Raw genomic sequence first — 23,579 nt, 5'->3', positions numbered from 1 at the left:
TCAGTGCACTGAATGTCCACACTACGTAATATGTCAAGCAAAAGTTAACAAAATATATACAATTTCATGGACATTTTTGTTCCATTTTTACACATGACATGGACATTCTTGGAGACATTACCGATGTGGTTAGAAATATTGCTTACCGTTTAGCATAGAGCCCTTGTATTGCTCAGATAGAAGACTTTTGTTGTGAAGCTTTTTTTAGTAAAATCTGACGACCCGGAAGTGGCGATGTAAGCAGGGTCACAGATAGAACAATGATCTTTGGCAGGGTGAGTTATAAAAAATCTTTGGCTAAACTAAAGGCTAAAGCTAGAAAGTAACACACGAGTAAAGTGGGTTTCGCCGTCCTAATGAGGAATAATAAGATACATACCTATCAATAACATAGTGCTGGAACGGCATAGTTATCTATGTGAGTTGTGATTATGTAGATAGCGATGAATGAAACAGGATTTGAATCACGACTGTCGCTGGACATATGATGGCGACGGAGCTGAGACGCTTTTGGAAGCTGTTTGGGTCACTGAGACGTATTTTTACTTTCTCACTTCTATTTTTGTTTGTGCATTGTCATACGTGTAAACATCAAGTCCCATCTCTGTCGGAGGTAAGTGTCGTTTATCGCTATTTTGTCGTAAGAAATCAATTAACCACTTCGCAAGGAGGGCGCTCGAGCCATGTCAATAGGGGTGTTTCATGTCGATTATCTTAACATTTTAGCTATTTCCTCTCAAAGTAGATTATTAAACTTTAATTTATTAATGCATGCACTTAAATGTATTCTTTACATGAAAAAAACGATGCTAATAATGTGGTTCACTCATCTCAATGTGTTTCTACATGATAATCAGTGGTGGAAAAAGTACCCAATTGTCATAAAAGTAAAGAAACTATACCTTGAGAAAAAATAAAGATACCTTAATAGAAAATTACTGAAGTAAAAGTGAGTCACCCAGTAAAATGCTACTTGAGTTAAATTCTAAACGTATTTGGTTTTAAATATAATTAAGTATTAAAAGTATAAACCATTTAAAATTCCTTATAAAGCAAACCAGAAGGCAAACTTATTTTAAATGTTTTTTATTTACGGATAGCCAGGGGCATGCTCCAACACTCCGACATCATTTACAAACAAAGCATGTGTTTGGTGAGTCTGACAGATCAGGGGCAGTAAGGACGACCAGGGATGTTCTCTTGATAAGTGTGTGAATTAAGCAATTTTCCTGTCCTGCTAAGCATTCAAAATGTAACGAGTACAGATATCCCCCAAAAGTACTTAAGTTGTACTTTTAAGTATATTTACTTTAGTACTTTACACCACTGATGATAATACAGTAGCTGCTTTGCTTTCAACAATGCTTCTTCTTGTAGGTTGTCCATAAAGTATATCTGAAGTCGGAAAGATTAACCAAAAGAAGCTCTGATCAACAATTAAAGATAAAAATAATTTACGATTCAAGTGTGGACAAGTAAGTTTATTTCTATCCTACTATTCTCAGAGTTTATAAGTGTGTTCCTGGCCTTACCGTAAGCCGATCTCAATGTTATTGTATACATGTTATGTCTTCTTCCAAAGGTTAACCTCAGATAAAAGAAGACTTGTGAAGGTATGTTGGTGTGAATGAGGTCAGAGCTCTTTGCCATTGACGTGTATGTGTACAGTTGAAGTCGGAAGTTTACATGCACCTTAGCCAAATACATTTAAACTCAGTTTTTCACAATTCCTGACATTAAGTCCTCGTAAAAGTTCCCTGTCTTAGATCAGTTAGGATCACCGCTTTATTTTAAGAATGTGAAATGTCAGAATAATAGTAGAGAGAGTGATTTATTTCAGCTTTTATTTCTTTCATCACATTCCCAGTCAGTCAGAAGTTTAAATACACTCAATTAGTATTTGGTAGCATTGCCTTTAAATGTTTAACTTGGGTCAAACGTTTTGGGTAGCCTTCCACAAGCTTCCCACAATAAGTTTGGTGAATTTTGGCCCATTCCTCCTGACAGAGCTGGTGTAACTGAGTCAGGTTTGTAGGCCTCCTTGTTCGCACACGCTCTTTCAGTTCTGCCCACAAATGTTCTATAGGATTGAGGTCAGGGCTTTGTGATGTCCTCTCCAATACCTTGACTTTGTTGTCCTTAAGCCATTTTGCCACAACTTTGGAAGTATGCTTGGGGTCATTGTCCATTTGGAAGACCCATTTGCGACCAAGCTTTAACTTCCTGACTGATGTCTTGAGATGTTGCTTCAATATATCCACATTATTTTCCTTCCTCATGATGCCATTTATTTTGTGAAGTGCACCAGTCCCTCCTGCAGCAAAGCATCCCCACAACATGATGCTGCCACCCCCGTGCTTCACGGTTGCGATGGTGTTCTTCAGCTTGCAAGCCTCCCCCTTTTTCCTCCAAACATAATAATGGTCATTATGGCCAAACAGTTCTATTTTTGTTTCATCAGACCAGAGGACATTTCTCCAGAAAGTACAATCTTTGTCACCATGTGCAGTTGCGAACTGTAGTATGGCTTTTCTTAATGGCAGATTTGGAGCAGTGGCTTCTTCCTTGCTGAGCGATCTTTCAGGTTATGTTGATATAGGACTTCTTTTACTGTGAATATAGATACTTTTGTACCTGTTTCCTCCAGCATCTTCACAAGGTCCTTTGCTGTTGTTCTGGGATTGATTTGCACTTTTTGCACCAAATTATGTTCATCTCTAGGAGACAGAACGCGCCTCCTTCCGAAGCGGTATGACGGCTGCGTGGTCCCATGGTGTTTATACTTGCGTACTATTGTTTGTACAGATGAACGTGGTACGTTTAGGCATTTGGAAATTGCTCCCAAGGATGAACCAGACTTGTGGAGGTCTACAATTTTTTTCTGAAGTCTTGGCTGATTTTCTTTGGATTTTTCCCATGATGTCAAGCAAAGAGGCACTGAGTTTGAAGGTAGGCCTTGAAATACATCCACATGTACACCTCCAATTAACTGTCAATTAGCCTATCAGAAGCTTCTAAAGCCATTACATAATTTTCTGGAATTTTCCAAGTTGTTTAAAGGCACAGTCAACTTAGTGGTCAACTTCTGACCCACTGGAATTGTGATACAGTGAATTATAAGTGAAATAATCTGTCTGTTAACAATTGTTGGAAAAATGGCTTGTGTCATGCACAAAGTAGATGTCCTAACCGACTTGCCAAAACTATAATTTGTTAAAAATAAATTTATGGAGTGGTTGAAAAACGAGTTTTAATGACTCCAACCTAAGTGTATGTAAACTTCCGACTTCAACTGTGTGTGTATATATATATGTGTGTGTGTGTGTGTGTGTGTGTGTGTGTGTGTGTGTGTGTCATGTTTATCACATCTACATGATAATCTTACCTTTTTTCAGTTTTGTTGCACCAGGCTAATATTATGTTTTGTGTATCCTAGCTGGCTGCTGGTATCATAGGTACTCCCTTTTTGTTTTCTACAGGATAAACTTTTTCCACAAGCAATTGATTATTTACAGAAGGTTTTTCAGGTTCGCCGGAAATCAGGGCCTATACTACTCAGCAGGTAGAGAGCTCACCTCCCATCACCCCCCAACACAGTCCAATAACATGTTCTTATCTCAAGAAGAAAATACTATAATTTCACGTTTTGTAATTCAATTGGGGTGTGTAACATTTTAAGATGTTCAAGATAATCTATTTTATTGAATAGACCTTAAACAAGGCTCAATCAGAGGGTCAGTATCTTTCTCTTGCATTATAAAATTGTGTGTTCCTGTTCAGACAATGTGTGACCAATCAGTATCTGAGGAAGAAAGATGACCCTCACCGCTACTGCCAGGGATCATGTGCAGACATCACAAAGTGTGGACCAGTCATTGTTCCTGAGCATCATCTGCAGGTCTGTCTACCCCATTGAGGTGTAGTGACCCGGTAGGTTGGTTGATAGGCTAGTTATTAGTAATACCTACTCTATCAACCAACCTATTTAGTCAGTGTTGGTTACTGTTATTGGTTGCTGTTATTACCTTGTGATTTCTGGTGGTGATTTATTATTGATGAAACACGGCATGTACATTGTCATTAGGGATGCCTGTTCTTCCACATTCATGTGTTTGGTCCACATACATTGCCCACTACTATCCACTACAAATACAGACAACTCATACATTGCCCACTACTATCCACTATCCATATGGACAACTCATACGCACATAAAATAAAAAAGGTTTTACTAGATATTGTTCATCCTGATCAGACTGGTTTTTTAAATGGACAATATATTGGAGAAAATATACGACAATTACTTGAAACAATTGAATATTGTGAAACATCAAAGATGCCAGGCATGGTCTTCATAGCAGATTTTGAAAAAGGCGTTTGATAAAGTACGACTAGAATTTATATATAAATGCCTGGACTACTTTAATTTCGGTGAATCTCGTACAATGGGTTAAAGTTATGTACAGCAACCCCAGGTGTAAAATAGTAAATAATGGTTACTTCTCAAAAAGTATTGAGCTCTTAAGAGGAGTAAAACAGGGTTGTCCGTTGTCTCCATATCTATTTATTATGGCCATCGAAATGCTAGCTATTAAGAGTCAGATCCAACAAGAACATCAAAGGGTTAGAGTTCCGGGAGTTAAAAACAAAAGTGTTAATGTTTGCCGATGACTCGTTTTTTCGTAAGACCACAATCAGGATCCCTGCATGGTCTCATTGAAGATCTTGATCACTTTTCTAGCCTTTCAGGACTAAGACCCAATTATGACAAGAGTACCATGTTATGTATTGGATCGTTTAAAATACATAATGTTTACACTACCTTGTAGTTTACCAATAACATGGAAGGATGGTAAAGTAGACATACTTGGTATTCATATCTGGAAAAAATAGAAATTAACTTACCACAACCAGTTTGAAAAAAATAGATACGATTCTGCAACCATGGAGAGGTAAATACTTGTCTATTAATGGAATAATCACATTGGTTAACTCTTTGGTCCTATCACAGTTTACCCTTTTACTAATGGCGCTGCCTACTCCAGACGATTTGTTTTTTAAATCATATGAGCAAGAAAAAATCACTTTATTTGGAACGCTAAGCCAGAAAAAAATTTAACCAGAAAAAATGTTACATGCCTATTTATATAATGAATATGAGTTTGGGGGCTAAAATGATTTAAATATTAAAACATTAAACCTCTCACTAAAAGCGTCACTCATACATAAGTTGTACTTAAACGTCACTCATACATAAGTTATACTTAAACATGAACTGGTTCTCCAGTAGATTATTAAGAAATCAATAATATAATAATACTCATAGACATTGTTTTTCATCTTTAGCTCACAATCTGTGGATACTGTGATTTTAAAAAGGTTCAAAATTCATGTAAAACTTCACAGCACAATTGAAAAATATATGGGACATGGAAACCAAACGAGGTAGATCTACGGTGATAGGTGGGATGGGCTGAGAGTGGCTGAGGGGTAGGAATAAAGAGCTCATATTCGGTAATGTATTATTGTAATATGGTTGCTGTATGTAAAAGTATCAAGTATGTAAAAGTATCAAGTATATGTAAAGTGTGATATGTACAATTTATGTATATGTTAGAAAAAAGCTGTAACAACAAATATTTGTGTTCTCCGAAGAGGGTGGGTGGGTTAATAAAAAATACTTTAAAAAAAATAACTCATACGTTGTCCACCAGGGCACCCCTGGACCATTCTGGAGTTATGGGATTAGCTAATGCATCCTACACCAGTTCAGCGAAATGTGGATTATGATACGGCTTAGGTTGGAGTGCCTACTCACTGACCTGACAGCCTCAAACATGATTAGCCCTTCCGGGTCAAGAGTCATTTGAGGCATGCATTAATTTAAACCGCTCTCCAGGAGCTTTTGTCTTAACTAATATAATATAGAGTGGCAAGAAAAAGTATATGAACCCTTTGGAATTACCTGTACTTCTGCATAAATGCCACAGCATCTCAATTTTGTTGAGGTCAGGACTCAAGACGTATTTTCTTCTGTTGAAGCCATTCTGTTGTTGATTTATTTCTGTGTTTTGAGTTGTTGTCCTGTTGCATCACCCAACTTCTGTTGAGCTTCAATTGGCGGACAGATAGCCTTACATTCTCCTGCAAAATGTATTGATAAACTAGGGAATTAATTTTTCCGTCTGATAGCAAGCTGTCCAGGCCCTGAGGCAGCAAAGCAGCTCCAAAGCATAATGCTCCCTTCACCATACTTTACAGTTGGGATGAGGTTTTGATGTTGGTGTGCTGTGCCTTTTTTTCTCCACACACAGTGTTGTGTGTTCCTTCCAAACAACTCAACTTTAGTTTAATCTGTCCATAGAATACTTTGTCAGTAGCGCTGTGGAACATCCAGGTGCACTTTTTGCAATTTCATTGGTCTAATGAAAGCTTCATGCAGCCAAAAAACTGAGCACATCACAGAATTATTATTATTTCTTTTTTTTAAATTGAAAGCGGGAAAAATCCATATATTAGCCGCGTCATTGTTTAAGCCGCGAGGTTCAAAGCCTGGGAAAAAAGTTGCGGCTTATAGTCCGGAATTTACGGTAGTTAAAACCTATGCTTACATGCTCAACTGGGTTTCCTCTACAGAATATCTACTCACCTGACTTGCTATTATTGCCTTCTGCTGCTATGTTGAACAGGTCTTTCTTGCAAAAGACATTATCTCAATGAGACTAACCAAGGTTAAATGGAATGATAGGAAACCGCCCTTGACGCATATGCGATCCACATGCCTGCGTGGAATCCAATTCCGGACACACCGGTCTTCACACGGTCTTCCCTCTCTCTCCCTGCTTATTCCATCTATCCCTATCAATAAAATATGTATTTTAAAAAAGATGCTAAACTGGTAGGCCTATAGAAAGGTTGGCTGATGTTGGTCTTGCGTACTGTACTTTGATGATGTTATTATTATGTCCATGTGATTTTCAGTAATGCAAGGTATTTCAGGTCTTACTTGTAGATTCAGGGCTCACCTGTAAAGGAGACCTGGGTCACAATGTGACTTTCCTGTTTAAATAAAGGTTAAATAACTAAAATGAAATAAATGGTATTCTGTGTATCGGATTTCCAGCAATGCAAGGTGTGCAGTGAGACAGGGAGGTCGTGTGGCTCGGCAGGGCCTCCGGACGGGAAGGGGGTGGAAGGGGCTGATTTTGTCCTCTACGTCAGCGGGGTGACTACAGAACGCTGTGGACAGGAGAACATTGTGGCCTACGCTGCATACTGTCAGCTGGAGTCTGAGCTGGACAGGTAAGCCTGCAACCCTATACACCTTTTATTAGGGGTGTAACGGTACATCTTTATTAGGGATGTGAAATCAAATTTTATTGGCCACATACACATGGTTAGCAGATGTTATTGCGAGTGTAGAGAGAAATGTTTATGTATGTTACGGTACACGTATTCGTTCCCGAACTGTTCGGCACGGGGACCTCAGTTCGGTCCACAATGTGAACCTGAATAAATACATTAACTCCTAAGGCTGCAGAAATCTAATTAGCATAATAAAAAATCCCCATCACAATCTGTCAGTTTAAACTAGAGAGATCAGCTTTTTTGCATCCACCTTTGAAAGAGCAGTGTATGTCAGATCATGAGACATCCCGAATATCATCTGTAGCGTCCGAACGGTTTGGTCTACAAACTATTATGACCCCTCTATGGAAAGATGACTCTCACGAACACGTTTTGCTCTACAACCCCCACAAGTGTCTTCTGTCTGTGGTGTCCCAACAGTTTGGGCTACACACTAGTATGACCCCTCTGTGTAAAGGTGAGACTCTTGCTTTTCTCTAGGACGCTCACAAGACTCGTCTGAAGGTCCCCCGGTACCAGTCAAAAAAAAAATGGAATTATTAATAGAGACTGTTTAGTGACAAAAAATAAGGGGTTAAATACATCTAAAATAAATGTTTCCTATATCTTTCTGATATCTCTCACATATACAGAGCCTTCGGAAAGTATTCAGACCCCTTGACTTTTTCCACATTCTGTTACGTTACAGCCTTATTCTAAAATGTATTAAATATTCACAATACGCAATAATGACAAAGCAAAAACAGGTCTAGAGGTCCTCTGTGGAGATTGGAGAACCTTCCAGAAGGACAACTATCTCTGCAGCACTCCACCAATCAGGCCTTTATGGTAGAGTGGCCAGACGGAAGCCACTCCTCAGTAAAAAGCATGACAGACAGCCCGCTTGGAGTTTACCTAAAGGACTCTCAGACCATGAGAAACAAGATTCTCTGGTCTGATGAAACCAAGATTGAACTCTTTGGCCTGAATTCCAAGCGTCACGTCTGGAGGAAACCTGGCACCATCCCTACGGTGAAGCATGGTGGTGGCTGCATCATGCTGTGGAGATGTTTTTCAGGAGCAGGGACTGGGAGACTAGTCAGGATCGAGGGAAAGATGAACTAAGCAAAGTACAGGGATCCTTGATGAAAATCATCTCCAGATATTTTCTTTTGATACTTCAATTATTTTTATTTTTTTCTTATGCCCCCCCTTTCCTTGACTTAGACAGGGCTTAGACTGTTTACTGCCCAAAATAAGCAGTTCAATTCATGTAAAAAATATATTAACTCAGCAAACAAAATGTCCCTTTTTCAGGACCCTGTTTTTCAAAGATAATTCGTAACAATCCAAATAACTTAACAGATCTTAATGTCTAAAGGGTTTAAACACTGTTTCCCATGCTTGTTCAATGAAGATGCTAAACTACAGGACTGTTTTGCTATCACAGACTGGAACATGTTCCGGGATTCTTCCGATGACATTGATGTGGTGTATTCCTCAGTCACTGGCTTTATCAATAAGTGCATCGAGGACGTCGTCCCCACAGTGACTGTACATACCCCAACCAGAAGCCATGGATTACAGGCAACACTCGCACTGAGCTAAAGGGTAGAGCTGCCGCTTTCAAGGTGCGGGACTCTAACCCGGAAGCTTGCAAGAAATCCGGCTACGCCCTGCGACGAACCATCAAACAGGCAGCCCTGTATTGACGCTTTAAGGTTGATCATACTACACCGGCTCCGATGCTTGTCGGATGTGGCAGGGCTTGCAAACTATTACAGACTACAAAGGGAAGCACAGCCGCGAGCTACCCAGTGACACGACCCTACCAGACGAGCTAAATCACTTCTATGCTCGCTTCGAGGCAAGCAACACTGAGGCATGCATGAGAGTATCAACTGTTCCCGGACGACTGTGTGATCATGCTCTCCGTAGCCAACGTGAGTAAGACCTTTAAACAGGTCAACATACACAAGGCTGCGGGGCCAGACGGATTACCAGGACGTGTGCTCCGGGCACGTGCTGACCAACTGGCAGGTGTCTTCACTGACATTATCAACATGTCCCTGATTGAGTCTGTAATACCAAAATGTTTCAAGCAGACCACCATAGTCCCTGTGCCCAAAAACACAAAGGCAACCTGCCTAAATGACTACAGACCCATAGCACTCACGACCGTAGCCATGCTTTGAAAGGCTCACATCAACACTATTATCCCAGAAACCCTAGACTCACTCCAATTTGCATACCGCCCAAACAGATCCACAGATGATGCAATCTCTATTGCACTCCACACTGCCCTTTCCCACCTGGACAAAAGGAACACCTATGTGAGAATGCTATTCATTGACTACAGCTCAGCGTTCAACACCATAGTACCCTCAAAGCTCATCACTAAGCTAAGGAACCTGGGACTAAACACCTCCTTCTGCAACTGGATCCTGGACTTCCTGACGGGCCATCAGGTGGTAAGGGTAGGTAGCAACACATCTGCCACGCTGATCCTCAACACTGGAGGGGGTGCATGCTTAGTCCCCTCCTGTACTCCCTGTTCACCCACGACTGCGTGGCCAGGCACGACTCCAACACACATTAAGTTTGCAGACGACACAACAGTTGTAGGCCTGATCAACGATGAGACAGCCTATAGGGAGGAGGTCAGAGACCTGGCTGGGTGGTGCCAGAATAACAACCTATCCCTCAACGTGACTAAGGAGATGATTGTGGACTACAGGAAAAGGAGCACCGAGCACGCCCCCATTCTCATCATCGGGGCTGTAGTGGAGCAGGTTGAGAGCTTCAAGTTCCTTGGTGTCCACATCACCAACAAACGAGAATGGTCCAAACACACCAAGACAGTCGTGAAGAGGGCACAAAGCCTATTCCCTTTCAGGAAACTAAAAAGATTTGGCATGGGTCCTGAGATCCTCAAAAGGTTCTACAGCTGCAACATTGAGAGCATCCTGACCGGTTGCATCACTGCCTGGTACGGCAATTGCTCGGCCTCCGACCGCAAGGCACTTCAGAGGGGCAAAGCTGCCTGCCATCCAGGACCTCTACGCCAGGCGGTGTCAGAGGAAGACCCTAAAAATTGTCAAAGACCCCAGCCACCCCAGTCATAGACTGTTCTCTCTACTACCGCATGGCAAGCAGTACAAGAGTGCCAAGTCTAGGACAAAAAGGCTTCTCAACAGTTTTTACCCCCAAGCCATAAGTCTCCTGAACAGGTAACCAAATGGTTACCCGGAATATTTGCATTGTGCCCCCCCCCCCCCCCCCCTCTTTTACGCTGCTGCTACTCTCTGTTTATCATATATGCATAGTCACTTTAATTATACATTCATGTACATACTACCTCAAATTGGCCCAACCAACCAGTGCTCCCGCACATTGGCTAACCGGGCTATCTGCATTGTGTCCCACCACCCGCCAACCCCTCTTTTTACACTACTGCTACTCTCTGTTCATCATATATGCATAGTCACTTTAACCATACCTACATGTACATACTACCTCAATAAACCTGACTAACCAGTGTCTGTATATAGACTTGCTACTGTTATTTTCATATGTCTTTTTACTGTTTTATTTCTTTACTTACCTACACACACACTCATACCTTTTTTTCGCACTATTGGTGTAAGTAAGCATTTCACTGTAAGGTCTACACCTGTTGTATTCGCTGCACGTGACAAATAAACTTTGATTTGAATTACTGAACATGCACCTGTGGAACGGTCGTTAAGACACTAACAGCTTACAGACGGTAGGCAATTAAGGTCACAGTTATGAAAACGTAGGACACTAAAGAGGCCTTTCTACTGACTCTGGAAAAACACCAAAAGAAAGATGCCCAGGGTCCCTCATCTACGTGAACATGCTGCAAGGAGGCATGAGGACTGCAGATGTGGCCAGGGCAATAAATGGCAATGTCCGTACTGTGAGACCCCTAACACCTGCACAGGTACGGTACATCCGAACATCACACCTGCAGGACAGGTACAGGATGGCAACAACAACTGCCCGAGTTGCACCAGGAACACGCAATCCCTCCATCAGTGCGCAGACTGTCCGCAATAGGCTGAGAGAGGCTGGACTGAGGGCTTGTAGGCCTGTTGTAAGGCAGGTCCTCACCAGACATCACCGGCAACAACGTCGCCTATGGGCACAAACCCACCATCTCTGGACCAGACAGGACTGGCAAAAAGTGCTCTTCACTGACGAGTCGCGGTTTTGTCTCAGCAGGGGTGATGGTCGGATTCGCGTTTATTGTTGAAGGAATGAGCGTTACACCGAGGCCTGTACTCTGGAGCGGGATCGATTTAGAGGTGGAGGGTCCGTCATGGTCTGGGGCGGTGTGTCACAGCATCATCGGACTGAGCTTGTGGTCATTGCAGGCAATCTCAACTCTCTGCGTTACAGGGAAGACATCCTCCTCTTTCATGTGGTACCCTTCCTGCAGGCTCATCCTGACATGACCCTCCAGCATGACAATTCCACCAGCCATACTGCTCGTTCCTGCAAGACAGGAATGTTAGTGTTCTACCATGGCCAGCAAAGAGCCAGGATCTCAATCCCATTGAGCACGTCTGGTACCTGTTGGATCGGAGGGTGGGGGCCATTCCCCCCAGTAATGTCCGGGAACTTACAGGTGCCTTGGTGGAAGAGTGGGGTAACATCTCAAAGCAAGAACTGGCAAATCTGGTGCAGTCCATGAGGAGATGCACTGCAGTACTTAACCTCTCTGGCGCATGTGGGACGAACTCGTCCCACCTACGTAACAGCCACTGAAATCCAGTGGCGCGATTTTTGAATCGTTTGAAATACTATTACTTCAATTTCTCAAACATATGACTATTTTACAGCTATTTAAAGACAAGAATCTCGTTAATCTAACCACACTGTCCGATTTCAAAAAGGCTTTACAACGAAAGCAAAACATTAGATTATGTCAGCAGAGTGCCCAGCCAGAAATAATCAGACACCCATTTTTCAAGCTAGCATATCATGTCACATAAACCCAAACCACAGCTAAATGCAGCACTAACCTTTTATGATCTTCATCAGATGACACACCTAGGACATTGTTTTATACAATACATGCATGTCTGTTCAATCAAGTTCATATTTATATCAAAAAACAGCTTTTTACATTAGCATGTGACGTTCAGAAAAAGCATAACCCCCGCAAACTTCCGGGGAATTTACTAACAGTTTGCTAAATTACTCACGATAAACGTTCACAAAAAGCATAACAATTATTTTAAGAATTATAGATACATTACTCCTCTATGCACTCGATATGTCCGATTTTAAAATAGCTTTTCGGATGAAGCACATTTTGCAATAATCTAAGTACATAGCCCGGCATCACGGGCTAGCTATTTAGACACCCGGCAAGATTAGCCTTCATCAAAATCATATTTCCTATAAGAAAAATGTTCTTACCTTTCCTGTTCTTCGTCAGAATGCAGTCCCACGACTTCTACTTCAATAACAAATGTAGGTTTGGTCCCAAATAATCCATCGTTATATCCAAACAGCGACGTTTTGTTCGTGAGTTCTAGACACTATCAGAATACTAAATCACGGTCTCGCGCATGGCTTGACAAAAAAATTCTAAATATTCCATTACCGTACTTCGAAGCATGTCAACCGCTGTTTAAAACCAATTTTTATGCCATTTAGCTCGTAGAAAAGCGATAATATTCCGACCGGGAATATACAATGAGCCTAAACAGCCGAATTAAATTTCTCCACAGGGGCGAATCGTGCACGCGCCTCATTCAAAGGTCCTCTGATCCGCCACTTACCAAAGGCGATAATGTGTTTCAGCCTGAGGCTGCCTCGTCAACCTTCAGGTATTTCCCGGGTTCTGAGAGCCTATCGGAGCCCTGGGAATTGTCACGTTACAGCTAAGATCCTTACTTTTCAATAAACAGATGCAAGACGCACGACTCCTTGTCAGACAGGGTACTTCCTGCATGAAACCTTGTCAGGTTTTTGCCTGCCATAGGAGTTCTGTTATACTCAGACACCATTCAAACAGTTTTAGAAACTTTAGGGTGTTTTCTATCCAAACCTGAACAATAATATGCATATTCTAGCTTCTGAGTTGGTGTAGGATTCAGTTAAAAATGGGCACATATTTTTCCAAAATTCTCAATACTGCCCCCTAGCCCAAACAGGTTAATGCAGCTGATGGCCACACCAGATACTAACTGTTACTTTTGATTTTGACCCCCCCCCCTTTGTTCAGGGACACATTATTCCATTTCTGTTAGTCAATTTCTGTTAGTCACATGTCTGTGGAACTTGTTCAGTTCATGTTATTGTTGAATCTTATGTTCATACAAATATTTACACGTTAAGTTTGCTAAAAATAAATGCAGTTGACAGTGAGAGGACATTTCTTTTTTGCTGAGTTTAAATACAGTACCAGTCAAAAGTTTGTACACACCTACTCATTCAAGAGTTTTTCTTTATTTTTACAATTGTATACGTTGTAGAATAACAGTGAAGACATCAGAACTATGAAATAACACATATGGAAGTTGAAGTACATACAGTTGAAGTACATACACCTTAGCCGAATGCATTAAAACTCAGTTTTTCACAATTTCTGATATTTAATCCTAGTAAAAATTCTCTGTCTTAGGTCAGTTAGGATCAAATGTCAGAATAATAGTTGAGATAATGATTTATTTCAGCTTTTATTTCTTTCATCACATTCCCAGTGGGTCAGAAGATTACATACAAATTGAGTGTATTTGGTAGCATTGCCTTTAAATTGTTTAACTTGGGTCAAACGTTTCGGGTAGCCTTCCATAAGCTTCCCACAATACGTTGGGGGAATTTTGGACCATTCCTCCTGACAGAGCTGGTGTAACTGAGTTAGGTTTGTAGGCCTCCTTGCTCGCATACACTTTTTCAGTTCTGCCCACACATTTTCTATAGGATTGAGGTCAGGGATTTATGATGGCCACTCCAATACCTTGACTTTGTTGTCCTTAAGCCATTTTGCCACAACTTTGGAAGTATGCTTGGGGTCATTGTCCATTTGGAAGACCCATTTGCGACCAAGCTTTAACTTCCTGACTGATGTCTTGAGATGTTGCTTCAATATATCCACATAATTTTCCTCCCTCATGCCGCCATCTGTTTTGTGAAGTACACCAGTCCCTCCTGCAGCAAAACTCCCCCACAACATGATGATACCCCCGTGCTTCACGGTTGGGATGGTGTTCTTCGGCTTGCAAGCTTTCCCCTTTTCCTCCAAACATAACAATGGCCATTATGACCAAACAGTTTTATTTTGATTTCATCAGACCAGAGGACATTTCTCCAAAAGTACAAACTTTGTCCCCATGTGCAGTTGCAAACCGTAGTCTGGGTTTTTTATGGTGGTTTTGGAGCAGGAGCTTCTTCCTTGCTGAGCGGCCTTTCAGGTTATGTCGATTATAGGACTCGTTTTACTGTGGATATAGATACTTTTGTACCTGTTTTCTCCAGCATCTTCACAAGGTCCTTTGCTGTTGTTCTGGGATTGATTTGCGCTTTTCGCACCAAATTACGTTATTCTCTGGGAGACAGAACACGTATCCTTCCAGAGCGGTATGACGGCTGCGTGGTCCCATGGTGTTTATACTTGCGTACTATTGTTTGTTTCCAGATGAATGTGGTACCCTCAGGTGTTTTAGAAATTGCTTCCAAGGATGAACCAGACTTGTGGAGGTCTACAATTTTTTTCTGAAGTCTTGTCTGATTTCCTTTGATTTTCCATAATGTCAAGCAAAGAGGCACTGAGTTTGAAGGTAGGCCTTGAAATACATCCACAGGTACACCTCCAATTGACTCAAATGATGTCAATTAGCCTATGAAGCTTCTAAAGCCATGACATCATTTTCTGGAATTTTCCAAGCTGTTTAAAGGCACAGTCAACTTAGTGTATGTAAACTTCTGACCCACTGGAATTGTGATTGAGTGAAATAATCTGTCTGTAAACAATTGTTGGAAAAATCAATTGTGTCATGTACAAAGTAGATGTCCTAACCAACTTGTTAACAAGACATTTGTGGAGTGGTTGAAAAAACTAGTTTTAATGACTCCAAACTAAGTGTATGTAGTACAAAAAAAAAATGCATGAAATGTATGTATTCACTACTGTAAGTCGCTCTGGATAAGAGCGTCTGCTAAATGACTAAAATGTAAAAATGTAGTCTTCCGACTTCAACTGTATGTAGTAACCAAAAAAGTGTTAAGCAAATCAAAATGTATTTTATATTTTAGGTTCTTCAAAGTTGACACCTTTTGCCTTGATGACAGCTTTGCACACTTTTGGCATTCTCTCAACCAACTTCATGAGGAATGCTTTTCCAACAGTCTGGGGTCCAACTCATCCCAAACCATCTCAATTGGGTTGAGGTCGGGTGATTGTGGAGGTCAAGTCATCTGATGCAGCACTCCATCACAGCCTGGAGGTGTGTTTTGGGTCATTGTCCTGTTGAAAAACAAATGATAGTGCCACTAAGCACAAACCAGATGGGATGGCATATCGCTCTAGCCATGCTGGTTAAGTGTGCCTTGAATTCTAAATAAATCACTGACAGTGTCACCAGCAAAGCACCCCCACACCCCCTCCTCCATGCTTTACGGTGGTAACTACACATGCAGAGATAATCCATTCACCTACTCTGCGTCTCAAAGACATGGCAGATGGAGGAAAAATCTCACATTTGGACTCATCTGACCAAAGGAAGGATTTCCACCGGTTTGATGTCCATTGCTCGTGTTTCTTGGCCCAAGAAAGTCTCTTCTTATTGGTGTCCTTTAGTAGTGGTTTCTTTGCAACAATTCGACCATGAAGGCTTGATTCATGCAGTCTCTGCAGAGGTAACGCTGGGTCTTCCTTTCCTAAGGCGGTCCTCATGAGAGCTAGATTCATCTTGCGACTGCAGTTGAAGAATTCTTGACATTTTCCAGATTGACTGACCTTCATGTCTTAAAGTAATGATGGACTGTTGTTTCTCTTTGCTTATTTGAGCTGTTCTTGACATTAATATTGACTTGGTCTTTTACGAAATAAATCTTAAGTGTACGACCCCTACCTTGTCACATCACTGTCATGACTCTCTCCTTGGTGAGGATCAAAGGCGCCAGATCAGCTTGGCACAGGGCTGACAGATTGCCAGACCCCCCCCCCCCTCTCCCCCACTAGAGAGGAAGGGGGGAGTTGGGATGGTTTTATGACTTAACGCCGGTCGTAAACTTGGTCTCTCTTGCCCTGCAGTATTGAACAAAGGAATGTGCTGTGTGTAGAGACTCTTGCCAAAACTTCAACGAACGAACACTGGGCCAATATATTTAAACATTCAAACGTTGGGGATGATGAGGTATGGAATATAGAAAATTAACATCTATTTTGTGATGTCATTAAAATTATCAGAAAGACTGTGACTCAAAGTGTACACGTGCTATTTATCAGGTTTACATCTAAATGTTGTATGAAATAAATTAATACTTTTGAAAAGATAGAAATGTGATTTTAGCCTTCTAAATGAGATAATGGCATTTCATATAAACCTGGGCCCAGTTAGTAACCACGCCCACATGAACACAGACATTGTGTCAACAGGACGGAACGCTGTCCAAGGCCAGAGTGCTTAAAAGGACTTTAAATACAGACCAGAGAATGTGAGGACATGGTCCACATGTTGAAATGATTAAAACTCCCAAGATCAGAAAATGGTAAGACCCTCTGAATCTCTCAACGAGTGAAGAAGATGAAGACTACACCAAAACATGCACCGTCTGCAGCTATGCATGTAAAGTAGTCTAGGACAACTGACCAAAGACGGGAGAGAAGAATAGATCCCCATCACCACGGGGTGGTACACCTCTGATGTATCTATTCTAACGAACACTCCAAGACAAAGTAGCATACAACTAAGGACATTGTGACTTCTGGTGGACATCCAGAAACTTACATCGAACTACTCGCCATAGACTGAGTGAGTGGTTTCAACAGAGAGACATCTACTCGTAAATATATGTTGCATTTCTAATCTGAATGAGCGGTTGTTATGGGACTAAATATTCTGACTACGGTGAGCGTAGTTTCCAAACCATGTATGTGTTTTTATGTATTTCTGTGTGATTTAGTTAGTTAGTAAATAAATAATTAAGCCAATTTTTGTGTATCGCTGATTCATCACTTAAGTTAGGGTTCGTGCAGATTTACATAGTCAATGACGTTCAGAATGAGACTGATATGAGGAAATAATTAATAATTGACTTATTGATGTAAGAGATATTTTGATAATCTTTAGAGTTTAAGTCGGGAGATAGTAACTCGGTAAACAACTTTTCCCGTGGTGCCCCAAATTCCTAATGAGTTAATTGTTACATGATTTAATTGAGGATCATTGTGATTTACTGCTGTTTATCGAATAATTACCTACTACATTTAATTTGTAACGTCACAACATCAATTGATTGGCTCAAACGCATTAAGAAGGAAAGAATTCCACAAAATAACTTTTTAACATGGCACACCTGTTATTTGAAATGCATTCCAGGTGACTACCTCGAAGGTGGTTGCGAAAATGCTAGGTGTGCAAAGCTGTCAAGGCAAAGGGTGGCTACTTTGAAGAATATAAAATATATTTGGATTTGGTCAACTTTTTTTTGGTACATGATTCCATATGTTTTATTTCATTCTTTTGATGTCTTCACTATTATTCTACAATGTAGCAAACAGTAAAAATAAAGAGAACCCTTGAATGAGTAGGTGTGTCCAAACTTTTGACTGGTACTGTATATGTTTTTGATACGTCAAGGGGTCTTAAAATTCCAAATCAAATAGCTAAATTATCCTTGGTATGACCCTATTAAAGCAATTCCATGTAGTTTAGTAGTCCTCCATTTAAATCTCCAATTTGGGAACATTTTTGCTTCCAAGTAGATTACAACGGCGATGGACAGAGAGTTGTGGATAAAATGTTAACAGTATTTCCCAACGCTAAACGACAACAGCATATGCAGTTGTCAACACCTCTTATATGTTGACAAATTTTTGCCGACATCACCCCAGTATACCGGAGCAAGATGGAAACGCAAAGAAACAACACGTCGTCTCCGCTCTGCATTCAAGCAGCCCTTGGCAGCTGATTCTGACCAGGCCAAAGAAAATACAAGAGCGGTAGGTAGGCTATGTTAATATTTTTGTTTAAAGCCGCGGATCTGCGCCCATTCTCGGGGGTTTCTTTCAGCACTTCGTGAAAGTGCTCGAGCCACATTACGATCTTCCCTCTTGTACCCATTTCAAAAAACGGGTAGTAACCGCTCTATGTAAGCCAACCAAAGCTGAAGTTTTCAATTAATTGGCCAATCACATTACCCCGGTGTGGAAGCTGTACCACGCTACAGACACGCCCCCTTTTATAAGCGTGCATCTGGCACTGAAAGAGGTAGTGTCATGGTGCGTTCGTAACCAAGTGGGAAGTGGGAATTTACCACATACAACTGGGGAAAATCCACATGGACGGCCCTCAAACTGGTAATTACTTGTGGAAAACTCGTCTATCACCCTGAGCACCCACTTCTCCCACATGGTAACCTCTGACGTCACCTTCTAAGGAAATGGCCTCTAACAGCATTTTCAGCCATTACTATAAATGCAACAAGAAAACATAATTTAAAAGAAGCAATCTGTTAATGTCGTTTTTTAACTCTATAAGTAGTTTTATAAGTATGTTAGCTGTACTTTTAGTTTTTGGTTGCCACAGCTTGTTGGCCATTAGCCAATCAGTGTTTCTCAACGAGTTCAAATTAATCTAAGTAGTATTGATGAATTCATAACTGGTCAATTCCCACCTTCCACATGGTTACAAATGCAGCATCGGAGTCAACTTGAGAGGCACAACATAACAATCCGGGCACAACAGACAATGCAAGGAACATTGTGAATGCTGAACATTGTAAATAGTATTTAATGTTCCTGCTGTACAGAAACTGAACCGTGACCCCAAAACTGCAATATGTACTGAACCATGGGTTTGGGGAACCATTACACCCCTACTCTTTATACACACCTGGTTATATACACCCTTAGAATATATTTTAGAATGGCAGCATTTTAGGATATTTCAGATTGCCGTAGGTAGTGATTGGGTCTGGTAGGTGACAAGGTAGTTATTGGCCCCTGAATAGGTATTTTAACCCAATGATATCATCATAATGTCAGTTTCACTCTCTTTACCTTTTCAGGCCCATTGCTGGATATGCCAACCTGTGCCCCAATATGATATCCACCCAACCTCAGGAGTTTGAGAGCATGCTGTCAACCGTCAAACACGAAATCATACATGCCTTGGTGGGTGCATTGGAATCTACTTTATATTCCTATTGGGGCAAAGCTAGTCATGAATTACTTAAATAAATACGATAATCAATCGAACCTGTCCAACACAGATTTCATTATTGATTGAGTAATATAATCTTTACTTATCTGTCCAAAAGGGTTTTTCAGCAGGGCTGTTTGCGTTTTATCATGATTATAATGGCAAGCCATTGACACCTCGGTTTGCAAGTGGACTACCAGCATTCAACGAGAGGCATGTATACTTGATCATTTTCCTCTGCTGTCAGACTGTGTTTTTATAATCGTGCTGTTTGTAATAACCAGTTGGCTTAGATGATATTGTAATTGTTTTTCTGTTGTGCATTGTATTTTCTCATTCATTTTGTTAACATTTAAGACTATTTTTGCTTTCTATTATAGTTTAGGCCTGTATCAATGGAGTGATGCAGTGATACGTAGAGTGACTCGATTATGGGACATCCGTGGTGGAGTGATGGTCCGTCATGAAGTGCATCTTCTAGTGACACCGCGTGTTGTGGTAAGAATCCTCGTTTTAACCTCCTCACCATTGAATTATGTATTTACATGCATTTGTCATGGGTAGATACAGTATGTCCCTTTTGTAGAGGCTATGCTGGACTGTTCTGTGTGGTGTTATGCTATTTTGTTAAGTTGTGCTGCACTGTCCTGTCCTGTAATGTGGTTAATGTTTATGTCCTGTATCCCTGCATGTGTTGGCAGGAGGAAGCGAGGAGACACTTTGGCTGTCCCATTCTGGAGGGTATGGAGCTGGAGAACCAGGGAGGGATGGGTACTGAGCTGAACCACTGGGAGAAGAGGCTACTAGAGGTAAAAGGAGGGCTGAAGATTGATGGCATTGTACTATGCTTAGTTTTTACTGTTATCTGAAATGATTCCTTTCTGTACAATATGTGTAGCCTACGTTTGTGGTGTATCTTTACTCAGCCTAGTAGAACTGATGTCTGTAATGGAATTCCCGATATAGACCTAACCACACCATACCCTTTCACTCAGTTTCATAGTCTGTATAGCTATTGTGAATTCTGTATTTCTTATTTAGCTATAGTTCACTACTCATCGTCGGCATTTATATGCTCATATAGGTTCATTATTAATCTATATATCATACTTGGATGATTTTCCTGTTTGTATTGATAACAGAACGAAGCAATGACTGGATCGCACACACAAAACAGAGTGTTTTCTAGGATCACCTTGGCCATCATGGAAGACACAGGGTAAGGTTGCTGACTGTTTCCAGAAAATATATGGAATACAAGAAAATAATGACTTTTACATTTTATGTCATTTCAAGAGCTTTGACTATTAAACAACTTGGCTCTTTTTTCTTGAGCATTGGTGTGATTGAAAGTTTTTGTCTTTGACATATGATTTGTATTGAATTTCAAGAGTTTACCTGACTTGATGTACAATGTGTTCGGGTCATCTTTGTCTCCTATGTAGTTGGTACAGAGCCAACTACAGCATGGCAGAGAGGCTGGACTGGGGCAAGGGCCTGGGCTGTGACTTTGTGATGAAAAGCTGTAAGTTCTGGATTGAAAGGCAACGTCAGAGGTAAGGAGGTATCTAATCAGAGTTAAGGTTTGTTATTGTACACAACAGGCTGAAACATCTGAACGTCTAGGCACATGGCATGCCCCTAAACAAATGGAAAGTAGCACCAGACGACGCACCCTGTCTCATATGTCAACATTTCTGTCAACACAAACATCAAGCCTTAGAAACTCTATTAGAAATTGTAAAAAACCACAATAAAAACATTTAAATGACAAACTGTGGCTCTACCTGATCCAACCCTCGGTGTGTTATTGTTTTTCAGTCGTAAAGTGGTGACCCCTTACTGTGACACGGTGCGGGCCACACCCCTCCAGCTAACCTGCAGGCAGGACCAGCTGGCTGTGGCTGTCTGCAACCTGCAGAAGTACCCTCAGGACCTACCCCTGGACTACCAGGTAAAATACTAGTCTGACAATGCCATCCTTCAAAGCCTAGAAATCGAGGCTATGACAATACACCCAGTGATAACCACATGATGCTAGCAAGAGTCTGTGTCAGAAAATTATTGGACCACTACAGAGGATTAGAAGACAAACATAAATATGGCAAGTGTATGACACTCAACAATTTACTAAACACTTGCACCCAAGCAAAGTTTGTACCTATAAGACAAAAAAAGCACCAAAAACGAACAAAACACACATTTAAAATGGTCTTTATTTAAGATGTTGTTGACCACTTGTGACCTACATAGTACACCCCATACAGTAAATCTTGTCCACTTCCCCTCCTGCAGTACTTTGACCATATCCCTGATGTCTCTGTGAGGGACATTGCCTCCTACGGTGGAGCTGTGGAGATCGCTGACTACTGTCCCTTCAGTCAGGAGTTCAGCTGGCACCTGAGTGGAGAGTACCAACGCAACTCCTACTGCAGGGTCCAGGAGAACCAACCCGGTAATATCCATTTCCTTCTTGCATTGTTCTTGCCTCTTGGTGCCTCAGACCCCACTGTGCCTTGGATAATATACTCTGAGACTGTTCACTCACTAGAAGGTCTGCAAAATTCCAGAAACATTCGCAACATTCCCAGGTTTTCCAGAAATCCCAGCTGGAAGATTCCCAGTTGGATGATTCCCTGTTGGAGTGTTCCATGTTCCCTCTCTGCTTATTCCCTCCCAATTCTGGGAATCTTCCAACTGGGATTTATGGAAAACCTGAAAATTGTGTTTCTGGGAAATGTTCCGTCATTTTGCAACCCTACTTACAAGTAGGCTACCTGACACTGCTTCCAGATTGGTGGAGGAACTATGGAGCTGAGCAGTATGGTCCAGACTCTGTGTGTTTGTACCAGAAGACAGCCTTCATCATGGAGCAGTGTACCAGGCGCATGACCTACCCTGACTGGGGAAGTGGCTGTTATAAGGTAATGCAGAATAAGTAAAAAATAAAATAGATATCTCCATTTCAGCATCTCTGCAAACTATGTTTTGTCACCTTTCCATATTTTGCAAGCTATATACTGTGGGAGTCTTCTTAATGTTTACCACCTTTAAGTTTCATCCTTTTATCATATGATCTTACAGAATCACAAATTCAGCTCAGTCCAATTTATGTGTTTTGGGTTAACAAATTTACATTTACATTACATTTACGTAATTTAGCAGACGCTCTTATCCAGAGCGACTTACAAAAATGTTATAGATGTGTGACAGGCAGATATTTAAAGTGACCCATACAAAAAACAAATACTTAAATGTTATATTGTGGTTGTTTCCAGATGTCTTGCTCTACCCATGGTCTGACAGTATGGGTGCAGGATACTGAGTTTCAGTGTGTGCATACCGGTCAGCTGCTGAGAGTTAGTGTGCGTGTTAATGACTGGGTCTACAACGGGGTTCTCGTCTGTCCTGCCTGCTCAGACTTCTGTAGCGCCTGCCCTCTACCACAACAGCTGCCGCCCCTCAATAGTACCAGGAGAGTTCCTATTGGTGAGTTCCCCAGCCTGTCTTTCCTACCTTCCATATTCATGCACACACATATATACTTTATATAACTAGATACATTATATAGACCTTTTGGTATTAAGGAAGTGTTTTGCCTCTCTTCCAGACCCGTGCTCCAGTTCCTCCAGCTTAGTGGTAACTCTGTGGCTTCTATTGTTAAACCTCATCCCTCTGCTAGCTGGATTTATCCTGTGTGTGCGGAACTGACTGACTGACTGACTGTGTGGCTGACTGACTGACTGGTTCTCTGCCTGGGGCTGTGTACCAGATGACACCCTATTTCCTACATAGTGTACAACTTTTGATGGGCTGACTGGGTGGCTG

General features: G+C 41.3%; 1 protein-coding gene across 3 annotated transcripts; it reads left to right on the top strand.

Moving 5' to 3' along the window:
- The first annotated feature begins 28 nt into the window (after positions 1–28).
- lmln (leishmanolysin-like (metallopeptidase M8 family)) lies at positions 29–23,579 on the top strand. 3 transcript variants are annotated; one of them, XM_029702489.1, is made up of 17 exons: positions 29–613; positions 1,378–1,475; positions 1,583–1,613; positions 3,528–3,562; positions 3,781–3,898; positions 7,124–7,302; positions 19,618–19,723; positions 19,870–19,964; positions 20,132–20,249; positions 20,453–20,560; positions 20,894–20,970; positions 21,197–21,307; positions 21,573–21,705; positions 22,047–22,206; positions 22,545–22,675; positions 23,030–23,240; positions 23,362–23,579. In XM_029702489.1, exons 1-17 carry the CDS (start codon positions 485–487, stop codon positions 23,460–23,462), a joined length of 1,941 nt encoding a protein of 646 aa, XP_029558349.1. In that variant the 5' UTR covers positions 29–484; the 3' UTR covers positions 23,463–23,579. The 3 variants fall into 3 exon arrangements, with proteins under 3 accessions (XP_029558349.1, XP_029558347.1, XP_029558346.1); XM_029702487.1 differs by having other exon boundaries at positions 3,516–3,562; XM_029702486.1 differs by having other exon boundaries at positions 3,480–3,562.

Source organism: Salmo trutta, chromosome 20 (assembly GCF_901001165.1).
Source record: "Salmo trutta chromosome 20, fSalTru1.1, whole genome shotgun sequence".
In the NCBI taxonomy this organism is placed as follows: Eukaryota; Metazoa; Chordata; class Actinopteri; order Salmoniformes; family Salmonidae; genus Salmo; species Salmo trutta.
The sequence above is the reverse complement of the archived record's forward strand: the minus strand, read 5'-3'. Positions and strand labels throughout refer to the sequence as shown.